At 41.5% G+C, this 12,325-nt stretch overlaps 1 protein-coding gene across 4 annotated transcripts in view; it reads right to left on the bottom strand.

The window, feature by feature from the left end:
- The window catches only part of CACNA2D1 (calcium voltage-gated channel auxiliary subunit alpha2delta 1), a 392,960-nt gene that overhangs the window by 17,205 nt on the left and 363,430 nt on the right, over positions 1-12,325 (bottom strand). For all 4 annotated transcript variants that reach the window (XM_082239529.1, XM_082239530.1, XM_082239531.1 and 1 more), the window contains 10 exons: positions 10,376-10,473; positions 9,681-9,762; positions 9,359-9,421; positions 7,569-7,672; positions 6,861-6,938; positions 6,349-6,416; positions 5,495-5,533; positions 3,023-3,094; positions 1,065-1,217; positions 390-442 (listed from right to left, as the gene is read on the bottom strand). In XM_082239529.1, the coding sequence (XP_082095655.1) occupies positions 390-442; positions 1,065-1,217; positions 3,023-3,094; positions 5,495-5,533; positions 6,349-6,416; positions 6,861-6,938; positions 7,569-7,672; positions 9,359-9,421; positions 9,681-9,762; positions 10,376-10,473 (810 nt within the window). The remainder of the gene's footprint in view (positions 1-389; positions 443-1,064; positions 1,218-3,022; positions 3,095-5,494; positions 5,534-6,348; positions 6,417-6,860; positions 6,939-7,568; positions 7,673-9,358; positions 9,422-9,680; positions 9,763-10,375; positions 10,474-12,325) is intronic.

Genomic DNA, 12,325 nt, shown 5'->3' with positions numbered 1-12,325 from the left:
GTGAAAAGAACAATAACACCCCAAAGTCCAAACTGAGTCCAGACACCTCTGTGTCTGATATCATCACTGATAACCCGTTTTTTAAATATTCAGTCATGTTTGGGTTTCCTCTCTGGATTACCCTCCAATGCAGAAGTTCACTTTCATTGCAAAAACAAGGGTTCTTAATTTATGTTGAGTTGCACACCTCGTAAATATCTTCAGGAACCTCTGGGAAAAGATTTTGTAGCCCTATTTTGCAGTGACATTATTTAATGCTCAGCTAAATTTGAACAAGAAGAATGTGGGGTGAAATCTCAGCTGGGCAAATTCATTCTGTATACATCGTTCGGTCAAGGCCCTCACAAGTTCAAATGTATAATAAACCCTACCTGGAAAGTTCAACTTACCAAGCGGCTGCAGAGGCCCACCACCCGAGATGTAATATGTCTGCTATCGTAGGCTAGAAAATAAAAGGCAATTGATATACGGTTAGAATAATCTCTGAATTATTCTTCCCTCCTGCTTCCCTCCTGCTGTTTGTTGGACTACAACTTCAGTCATCCCTGACTCCTGGCCATGATGGCTGGGGTTGGTGGGAGGTGCAGTCCAATACTATTGCGAGGACACCACATAGACTGGCCTGGTCTAAACACATGGAGGGATAATACTGACTGGGCAAAGGCAAGAGGTAAAAGTAAAGGACCCCTGGTCAGTTAAGTCCAGTCAAAGGTGACTCTGGGGTTGTGGCACTCATCTCGCTTTCAGGCCAAGGGAGCCGGCATTTGTCCACAGACAGCTTTCTGGGTCAGTTTAGCATGACTAAACTGCTTCTGGTGCAACGGAACACCGTGACGGAAACCAGAGCGCACAGAAGCACTGTTTATCTTCCTGCCACAGCAGTACCTATTTATCTACTTGTACTGGTGTGCTTTCAAACTGCTAGATTGGCAGGAGCTGGGACAGAGCAACGGGAGCTCACCCCGTCGCGGGGATTCGAACCGCTGACCTTCTGATCAGCAAGCCCAAGAGGCTCAGTGGTTTAGACCACAGCACCATCTGCATCCTGGCAAGAGGATACTGACCACATAGACAGAGCGGAGTCCGGCTCCTTGCTTTGCTTCTTCTTCTGGGTCACACACAGACTGATAGTCATAAGACTTGTTAAAGGCATATAAGGACATGTTGATGAGATTTCGCATGAGGCCAGGGTCAATCTCACCAAAGAATTTTCCGATCTAATGAAGGAAAAGAGATTGTTTAAAAAGAAAGAAAGACGCTTCTCTTCAAACAGACTGGAAGACATAATAGTTCTTATATTTACACCCTGATAGGACTCAATGTGGCTTTCAGATTAAAACAATAATTGTTAAAAACACAGAAAAAACAATAATTTAAAAAATTAAACGTTATTTTTAATGTGTGATTTTTTAATTAACAAATAATGCAACCAGCAACATTTTGGGTGCAATATAGCTGAGAATACAGTACTTGGAAGCTTTGCCCTAGAGCGTCAAAACTGCCTGTAGAATGGCAATGAATTATTACAAATGCAAGGTTCTTCATCTAAGTAAAAAGAGCAATAAAAAAAGGAGAAATGACATATTAATTCAAAGCCTGAACCCAATAGTTAACTACTTTATAGGTATAGATTTAAAGAAGGCTAGATCTAGGGATGGAACATTACAATTTCTTTTGACGTCAGGCTAATCCACACAGTTGTTTTCTAATGTATGTCTCACTTCTGGATGTCAATTTGATCCAAGTTCCCCTCCCCTTCATTTCCATTAAAATACACATCTTTAAAATGAACAACAAAAACGGTGTGCTTGCATATTATATACATTTCATGCGCACATAAAGCTGCTTTTTGTTTCCCTGACCTCCCTCCCTCTCTATCCCACACACCGGGCAGCAACTTCGACTCCCCTCCCACTCTCAGTTCAGTCCTACTCACTGCACTTAGGACACACAAGGTTTGTTTTAGGCTCGGTCTTTCGGCTCAGTCAGTCAGAGAGCAGAGCAGGTGAGTTTTAAATTCAAAATTATATACTTATTGATGGTGTGTGCATAATAATGTTTTGAGTTTGTCTAGGAATCTGTATTCTATTTACATGTAAGCCACTTTTGGAGCACTTTTGAAAGGCAGGATATAAAGGTTTTAAATAAATAAATAAATATTATAGTTTAGAAGACATGTGAAGACAGCCCTGTTTAGGGAAGTTTTTAATGACTGATGTTTTAATGTATTTTTAAACTTTTGTTGGAAGCCACCCAGAGTGGCTGGGGAAACCCAGCCAGATGAGCGGGGTATAAATTATTATTATTATTATTATTATTATTATTAGGGGGGACACATTTGTGTAAGTTCATAGCAGAGGTTCATTTGATGCTCTTTTCAGTGATATGCATAAGGCAGGTGTGTATCAGCCACAACTAGGGACAAGTGAATCTGTCCACTTTGGTTCCTCTCTGTTTCTCATTTTTCCAATGAGTTCTCATTTTCACATCAGTCTTCTGGAAAATCCATCACTGAATTTCTCCTAAAATGAGCATTTACATGCAACTTTGCCCAACATAGCACATTCATGCAAAGCAATGTCCCCTAATGCAATGCATTTTAAAATCTTCATTAATGTATAAGTTTTTATGTACATTTTATCCTAGTGTATAAATTTTTATAAATGTGACTTGGCTGGAGAACTGCAATGCAAAATTCAGAGAAGTGCAGGTTTCAATGGATTGCTGTGTTCGGGTACACCTAATGTTTCAAAAAGTGAACATTAAGTTTGTACCCTGTTCTATTTTCACATAACACACTTTATGATCAAGGGTGAAGGAAAAAAGATTGGCTTGCACAGTCCTGTACTCTTGTCATGGATACAGATTCTGAATGAGAGAGTTGTCCTGGCTGTTCTAATTTGGTTATTATGAAATCTGAAATCTTAAGTCAAACTAAAAGCTTGTAATTTGATTTGATAAAATAGACAGCACTTTGATTGTAAGACAACTTGACAGACAACTTGATCTGTATCACACTTACCTCTTGCATATCCCATTCCTGATTTGTCATCAAGAGAAATCCTCCATCATCAAGGATAACACAGTCAACATGCTGCAATAAAGACAAGGAGGACAATAGGGGGGAAATTATTATTTGCTTTATAGTCACAATTCAGAACATATTTGTTGAGCTGAGCACCAGCAGCCCCATGCCAGCCTAAGGAGAATGAGTTTTACCACCTGGGTAAATGTGTATAGGACTGCAGTTGTAGTTACCTTTCCAGTTATAAAATAATAGTTAGCAGTTTTCTTAATGATCATATCACTCACTGAAGATAAACAAAAAGGAAGAAATCATTTGCTATTGCCCATCATTTCATGAAGAAAAGGCTACTGCCCCCCCAACTACTCATAAACTGTAGTACAGTGGTGCCTCGCAAGACGAAATTAATTCGTTCCGCAAGTCTCTTCGTCTTGCGGTTTTTTCGTCTTGCGATGCACGGTTTCCCATAGGAATGCATTGAAAATCAATTAATGCGTTCCTAGGGAAACCGCCTTCAGACCAGGTCCGGGGACAGTCTGTCCCCGGACCTCTTCTGAAGGCTGGGGGGGGGACAAGGGCTTTTCTTTCCACCCCCAGCATTTTAAAAAACCCCGGGACAGCGGAGGACTTCTCCGCTGTCCGGGCGATCTTAAAATGCTGCCGGGCGGCATTTTAAAATCGCCCCGGACAGCGGAGGACTTCTCCGCTGTCCGGGGCGATTTAAAAGCCCCTGGGAAGGCAGGCAGGGGGGACAAAGACTTTTGCCCCCCGCCAGCCTTCAGAAGAGGTCCTGGACCTCTTCTGAAGGCGGGCGGCCAAAGTCTTTGCTCCCCCCCCGCCTGCCTTCAAAAGGTGTCCCCGCTGCGGCGGGAGGTGTCCCCTGCCCCCCCGCCCGGCTTCGGAGCACCGGGAGAAGCCATCTCCCCGCAGCCCCTTGCTGCCAAAGACGTCGGGGGAAGCGGGGAAGCGAAGCGCTTCGCTTCCCGCTTCCCCCGGACCTCTTTTGAAGCAAGGGGCTGCAGGGAGATTGCGATCTCCCCCCAGCCCCTTGCTTCAGAAGAGGTCCGGGGGAAGCAGGAAGCGAAGCGCTTCGCTTCCCTGCTTCCCCCGGACGTCTTTTGCAGCAAGGGGCTGCAGGGAGATTGCTATCTCCCCGCAGCCCCTTGCTTCAAAAGAGAAGACCCGCTGTCCCCGGGGCAAGCTTCGTTTTGCGAAGCAAGCCCATAGGGAAATTCGTCTTGCGAGGCAACTTGAAAACGAAAAAACCTTTCGTTTTGCGAGTTTTTCGTCTCGCGAGGCGTTCGTCTTGCGGGGTACCACTGTACTGGCATCAGTCACTCTCTTGTAGCTGCTAAAGACAAAATTGAAACATATGCAGCTTTTAACTCTTATTTATTTGATCCTTCTCTCGATACAGCACCAATTATTTCATTGCTGTTGTTTGCATTCATAAATAATAAGGTAAAGGTACCCCCGCCCGTACAGGCCAGTCGTGTCTGACTCTGGGGTTGCGTGCTCATCTCGCTTAAGAGGCCTGGAGCCAGCGCTGTCCGGAGACACTTCCGGGTCACGTGGCCAGCGTGACGAAGCTGCTCTGGCGAGCCAGCACCAGTGCAGCACACAGAAACGCCGTTTACCTTCCCACTATAAAGCGATCCCTATTTATCTACTTGCACTTAAGGGTGCTTTCGAACTGCTAGGTGGGCAGGAGCTGGGACCGAACGACGGGAGCTCACCCCACCGTGGGGATTCGAACCACCGACCATACGACCGGCAAGTCCTGGGCACTGAGGTTTTACCCACAGCGCCACCCGCGTCCCCTCATAAATAATGACAATGCTCTAATAATGTATTTTGGTTCCAATTTTTGTTGTTGTGTAATTGGTTTGATGGCAGGATCTTTATACTCAGTCGGATGCCGTGGAGATAACACAATGCATCCAAGAGAGGGGAATGAATATGAGTAGCTGGGATTGTTCATCTTAGTCTCAGTTTAGATGTGACTGCACATATGAGCACTCTGGATTGGTGCAAAGAAAACATGTCTCAATGGCAGCAAGATAATCATAGTATCAGAATTGTTGGAAAGACCACAAGGGTCATCTAGTCCAACCCCTGCAATGCGGGAATCTTTTGCGCAACATGGGGCTTGAACCCACAACTCTGAGATTAAGAGTCTTGTGCTCAGGGCTTTTTTCAGCTGGAACTCACTGGAACTCAGTTCCGACACCTCTCAGGTGGGCGCCATTGCCATTAGAAGTGTACAAGGGGTTCAGTGTGTGTTCCAACACCTCTTTTTCTAGAAAAATAGCACTGCTGATTGAGGTATCCCAGTGATGGATAATAGTAAGATAATGCTTATCATTGACATAGTGTCTGTGCTTCAAAGCAAATATGCCATCCTTACAACATCACCCACAAACATGGCTTCAGTATCTGCAAATGATTTATTAATGAACACATTCTTACCCGACTGTTCTTTTCACATCCACACAGTTCACTTTTGCACTGAAAAATAGACATACAATGCAACATATGAAACCTGTTGTTAAACAAAGAATGATGACATTCAATCTAGAGTTGTGCTTACGCTGCTTTTGTAGCCAGGTCAAATGTCAAGTATTTGGGCAGAATATTTACATTTGTCAAAATTCACCACTGCTGCTCAACAGCTTGCGTTAACTGCTGTTGCAAGACCACAAAAATCTCAGGACAATATTTCAAAACATTTCCAAGAGCCAAGAAGATGCACACTAATCCAACATAAAGTAAAACACTCAAAATTAGGCCAAAGCATTAGTTCTGCAACTCCTGAATTACCAGACTTCCAATGAAAGTTACATATGCTGAAAAAGGTAATTAGGAAGATGGATTCTTGACAAATCTGGTAGGTAACTCGTCCTACTCCCAGATTTACTACTCTTGCCCACACATCCCTTTCTTCACCTTGAAAGGAATGTCCAAGGAGCTAGCAGCTGCTTATTCCCCCTTTATTCCCTCTTCTCCCACACTAGGTACATCTGAGGGTGCCTGGAAAGGAGGGGAAAGTGGAAGGACAAGCAGTGGTAGGATAAAGCAAGACTCTGTTTAGGCCATCTCTACTCAGCATGATGATCAATCAAAGGCACTTGATGTTACACTTGGTTATTGGTAACAATTATATCCACTGCATAACTTCTGCCCATTTATTTATGTATGAATGTTTGAATCAATATTTCCAATTGGATACTGAGCTGTAGCACAGGAGCACACAATAAAACAATCCTAGATGTAAGTTGAAGTATTCACATTGATGCTCAAAAGAAAAGCTACAAGTTCCTTACCTGATTCTTTGTAGTGATTTTGGTGAAATTTTCCATCCAGTTGGTCACATTGATTTTTACTCCAACAACTAACAGGGAATACACAATATATAAGGGAAGTCAGTCAGTTAAGGAGGATACATGGTCATTGGTTTCAAATGCCACCGAAAGACCAAGAAAGAACAAGTGTTGCATCCCACCGTTCTTCTCCCAACAAAGGTCATCCATCAGGGCAACCAAGACCAATTTAGTCTCACAATCAGGTCTGAACTCAAATTGAAATTGGAGAAGGTAATCAGTTTCATCCAAGAGTGATTGCAACGGTCTTACCAATACTCTTTTGTTCATCTTCCCTCAAAAGGGAAAAACTAATAAACAGCTTTATTCAGAAATCTGTGGGACCTTTAGCATGGTCAAAGAGACTTACAAGTAAGCTAAGTAATGCAGATTTGCTCTTTAAAACATGAACTTCAGTTGCTGTTTACTATGTCCAATAACAATGGTCAAGAAATGTCAGTATTATTCCTTCCTACCTGCAGGTTTCAGAAGTTTTCCATTGACGGTTATTTTCACAGCCTTGCTGACCATAATGCCATCTTCAGATACGCTTCCTGAGATTAGGAAGGAAGGAAGGAAGGAAGGAAGGAAGGAAGGAAGGAAGGAAGGAAGGAAGGAAACCCAAACATTTAATAGATGACTATGAAACAGTTTTCGTGTGTCAGAGAGAAACCAAATGAATTGGGTTGTATCTGTTTGTAGATTAGGTTGTGCCTGTTTGCAATTCACCATGAATAGGTGGCTCAGTTGGTTAGAGCATGGTGCTGATAATGCCAAGGCCGTGCATTCCAATTCCTGTATGGGCCAGTTGGATATTTCTCCACTGCGGGGGGTTGGACTAGATGATCCTTTGAGTCCCTTCCAACCCTACAATTCTATGATTCTATAAATGCCTCCCAGGATTGTGCTACTGAATTAAAATTTTAACGCCAGAGGAAGCCCTAACCTAATCAGGGTCATGCTTCACTGACTCAACTGCAGCTTCCTGCAAATCCTTTGGCAACATTTCCTGAGTTCTAGCTAAAACTTTTGAGAAACAGACATGCATAACTGCTACATGGTAATCTTCATAGCCATTGTGCATACTTTTCCAGATGTCTTCAACATTCCATAGTTGTGTAATATGGATAGAACGTACTGTATCTGGAGTTTAGCAAGATAATTTTGGGTGGCCAGTGACTTACTGTTATAGAAGGGAGCTGTGAAGATGTAGTTTTCATTATCTAAGCTCCTTTTGTAGAAGCTCTCTTCATAGGTTTCAGGATTTTCTGTCCAATATTCTCCTGCACTGAACATGAGACATTAATGTCAGCTTTTTGTCTTAATTCTCACATGTTTTCTTATCCTGTGCATGCCTAATCTGAAGGAAGCTCCACTGAATTCAATGGGGCTTACTCACAGGAAAGTGTGAGGAACATTTGGCCCTTCACATTCACCACCTGACCACTGACCCTGCTGGCCGGGGCTGATGGGAGTCAAAACAGCAGCATTGGGAGGGTCTCAGGCTTCTAACCATTGGGTTCTAGGATTGAAATCTAAGGCTGCAATCCATTTATTTGGGAGTAAGGCCCATTGAAATTAACTAAATTTACTTCTGAGTAGACTGTAGGATTGTACTGTTTGTTAATGTTTCTGGAAACCTTAAAATGTGACTCATTGTAATAATATAGCTCCCTGCATATGTTCACATTACAGAAAATGGCTTGCTCAAACAATACTAGGCAGCCAGGATTCTACCTGGCGTAAGATCAAGAAGTCTCAGGTCCATGAGCTATGTCTCCTATTTAATCTCCAGTCAAAATCCAACCATCTACAGGAGACAATGAGCAATCTGGGAAATCCCATTATTAAGTTTGGGATCTCCACAACCCCATTCTGATTTCTAACTCTGAAATGCTGTGAGAACCTGAAACTGGTTACAGACATAAGCCAAGTGCTCAACTAATTCCACATGCCCAAAGGGAATTTGAGCTTATGTTTCTTGAATAGCAGCCTTTCAACACCAGCAACAAACCACGTTTGAAATCGAGGTACTTTTTTTTTTTAAAAAAAAGTTAGTGATAAAGGATTTGTGTCTGCCTTTGTTTTCCTTTTCAGTTCCACAGGCTGCGTTCTGAGGAAGCTCACTGGATCTTGGCTATACTATACAAGGATGATTCAGCACAGGCTTTCCCTGTTACATTTTGTCTTGTACAGTAACTGAATTTCAAAATATGAAAAACACGGTTTGTTTAAAATGTATCTACTGTAATTTATGAGAATTACAACTTTATAATATGCCAATCAAGGGCATATTATTTTCAATATCTGGGTATGGGAATCAAACCTAGGCCATGGACATTGATTCCGAGTACCACCCTTTGTTTCCTCCCTAAGGGTCAGAATATTATATTTGGGGTATTCAATATATTTGTTGTGAAGACCCTCACTTTAATATTCCATTACCAAGCAACAATTTCAACGGGGGCTTGCAAGAACTTCAGCCACCATCCAACCCTGAGTTAGGCACGCATAAGAAATTAGGTGAGGTATGCGTTGTATGTAATATATGTAATGTAATGTTAAGTATATATTGTTTTGTAATGTATTGATATTTATAATAAAATGATTTTTTTAAAAAGTCATGCTTAAGAAATTGATTTTGCCAGTGTCTCTGTTGTATTTCTGAAATATACTCAGAGTCGAGAGTAGATTTCATGCTCTATATTCAGCTCATGTGGTGAGGAGGAATGGAAGTTCCCCCAGAATGTCTGCTTTATATACATTATTTACACAATGGACCCCACGTGATTGGCTAATTCCGGGATTCTCCTGAGGCCAATCAGGTTGCGGATTCCCTTCCACCTGGAGATAGATTGGGTGACTCCTGTGGACCAATCAGACTGCTGCATTCTGGATCCTATTGTTCTAGGACCAATTGGCTGCCTATTCAACTCAGTACATAACAATTTCTTAGAAAGAAACAGACCCTTACCTTTTGGGATACACTCTAGTGATCCCTCCATCCGTAGCTACAAATCGTGCTGTAATTCCCTCACTGTGGGAGGAAGAAAAGAGAGACAGAAATATTTGAATTGAACTGAATTTGCAATGATTGCCAGCCCTTTGTACATAATATTCACAAGTTTTTCTAAGATAGTCTAAAACACAAATGTGTGCATTTTCATATACTTAATGCCGTGTGTGTTCCTTGTGTGCTCTAATTATCAGAAATGATCCAGTATTATTTTAACACACCATTAAAACCCCCAGAAATAGCCATATTGTTTGGAAGCGGGGAGGAAAATAACACTCACGGGTCCTGCTTACTCCAGTAGTTCTGAACAAGTTCACTTGTAAATCCTGCATCCAGCAAAGCTCTCATAACCATATCATTGCCTATCAAAGGAAACAAGCCAAAGGTTAATTAAGATCACAGGAAGCTGCCAAGTCAGACCATTGGTCCATATAGTTCAGTTCTGCTTACACTGACTTGAAGAGGCTCTCTAAGATTTTAGCAAGGAAGGGTCATTTTCAGCTGCACTTGGAGATGCGGGGAGGATTGAAACAGAGACCTTTTGAAAGCACAGCCTGACTCTAGTGCTTAGTTATGATCCTTCCCCATACTATGACCATACCCCATAATAAATATGAAGTCAGATTTCAACAAATATTTCCAATTTTAAACCTGTATGGTTCGGCATCGGTTGCTCCTGTTTCAATGACAGACAAATTCTAAAATCAAAAGGCCAGCTAAGTTTTAAAAAGTATTAGGTTTTGAAATGCCCTTCATGTAAGAAGGTCAGAACAGTTTTTATCTTCACATAAGAACCCTATGAACTGGATGAAACTCTGCAATCTTGCATTCATAAACCCAGTAAACAGATCTGGTACTATACGTAATTATGGGAAACAGGATGATCAGATCAACATTTCTTCTTTGGAACCAGTTGCTGCACTTATATTGTCATCTCCTGCAAGCAGTTTCATTTAATGAAAAAGTAAGGCTTACATGAGGGATTTTGGGGGGTGTATCGATCTATAAATTCGCTGAAATTCAGAAGAAATGCTGTGTTGTTGTCAGTTATTTTCACAGGCCCACAGTAGTCTCTAGAAAAGGAAAACAGGTTTTTAAAATATTGCTTTTAATCCATGAAGTAAAGCAAGCAAGCAAATAAACAAAAAAAAAATACATAAATTTCTGGCTGAGCTGGTTTGGGTTTGCATTTTATCCTGGCTAATTTACCTAACATTTGGTAGCAACATTTCATTTAGTAGCATATCATGTAGAAGTACTTGCCTACAGTCTGCAGTGTATCACTTTCACAACATAGAGAAATTCCATGGCAAAATTATGTTATGCATAAAATTATGGAAAGTTAAATGCTATAAGCAAGGAAACACAAGATTAGAGCGTTTTCACTCTGAATGATCAGCCTTGACACAGGAATGGATGAATCCATCAACTTCAATTTCTCAGTTTCCAAACATAAGTAAAGTTTGTCATATTTCTGCGTAGGTTTGTGATATATTTTTAAAAATTCATTTATGTTTATTTCTTTATTAAATTTCTATACCGCCCTGAGGATGTGAGGACTGTGGGGCGGTTTACAATACAAAACACAAAAATACACAACATTAAAACCCTCACAAAAGATCCTCAGCATTTTAAAGCACACTTCTTCTAATATGAACATTTAAGTATGAAATTTTACCAAAGTTATACATTTCTGTAACCAATCTTGGGCCACATAATGCATTTGGGTAGGCTATTTTTGGTTATATAAATGGATGCACATACAATCATAGGTGCATAGAAACAGGGTTTTGTGCCCACACTCAGCAAGAATTCTGACTCCCAATTGTTCAACAATAGCAACTACTCACAGCTTCTACCTGCACGCTCAGCCTTCACTGGGGTGCTTTGACTGTGTGTGCGGATGGCTCTTTTTCAGAATCTTTTTGTACCTCTGAAAATTCTGGGAGCTCCCAAGCCACCAGATATTTTCCTGCGGAAAGGTGGTGAGGTTTTGGCTACAGAGGGACCAGCAGCACTCAAGAGAACTGAGATGCCATGGGTGAGGTGCTCCATTCCATTCTGCCCCTGTGATCCATAGTCAGCATACAATGTCTGCTGAACATTAGGTTAAGAGGCTGTTGTTCTAACAACTGTGTAGAAGGTGGAATTTCAGCAGATGGAACTTGTAGTATGGTGGTTAGAGTACTACACTAGGAGCAGGGAAACTGGAATTCAAATCTTGACTAAGCTATTAAGTTATCTCAGCTGAAGCTATTAAGCTGCGTAACCCTGGGTCAGTCACTATACTCTCAGCCTAACTGATCTCCAGGATTGTTGTTGGGATGAAATGGGGTGAGAGGAGGGGGCTATGAACAAAATACACCACCTTGAGTCCCTTGGGGGAAAGGTGGGATATAAATGTAATAAACAATCAGGAGAATGAGTGGTTCTTTCTACCATTTTATATCTACATATCGTTTTCTCCATGCGCCTTTTCCAACAACAACATTCCCTTACCCCTCCCACCTGCGAGGCAGTTTTTCCCCTCTCAAAAGTCTCTTACTTTATGTGGACACACAGTCCTCATTGGGCTGCTTTTCAGGGGAATCCAACATTTCCTTTGCTTTCCCCCTGAATATTGTTTGTATTTCTGCAAACGTTGGGGTTACTGTGCGTCTGATATTGCCACCCTCTTGAGGGTCGGTGGTGTCGTTTTGGCTATGTACGTGTGAACATTGGGAGACTTCAGACTATATACTATTAGTATATGGATGATCTCATCTTAAAGTGGGCTGAATCTTCGCTAAATTAGTTGGGACAAAAGTCTAACAGAAATCAACAGAACAAGTTAGGCATGATTTAGTTCTTTTTGAAATCAATGGAACTGAAGTTCAACTAACTTGGTCTAGATCCAATTAATTTTATTATATATATATATGTTGT

This window comes from Podarcis vaucheri, assembly GCF_965113315.1.
Source record: "Podarcis vaucheri genome assembly, chromosome: 10".
NCBI lineage: Eukaryota > Metazoa > Chordata > Lepidosauria > Squamata > Lacertidae > Podarcis > Podarcis vaucheri.
This window is presented reverse-complemented; position numbering and strand designations above follow the sequence as displayed.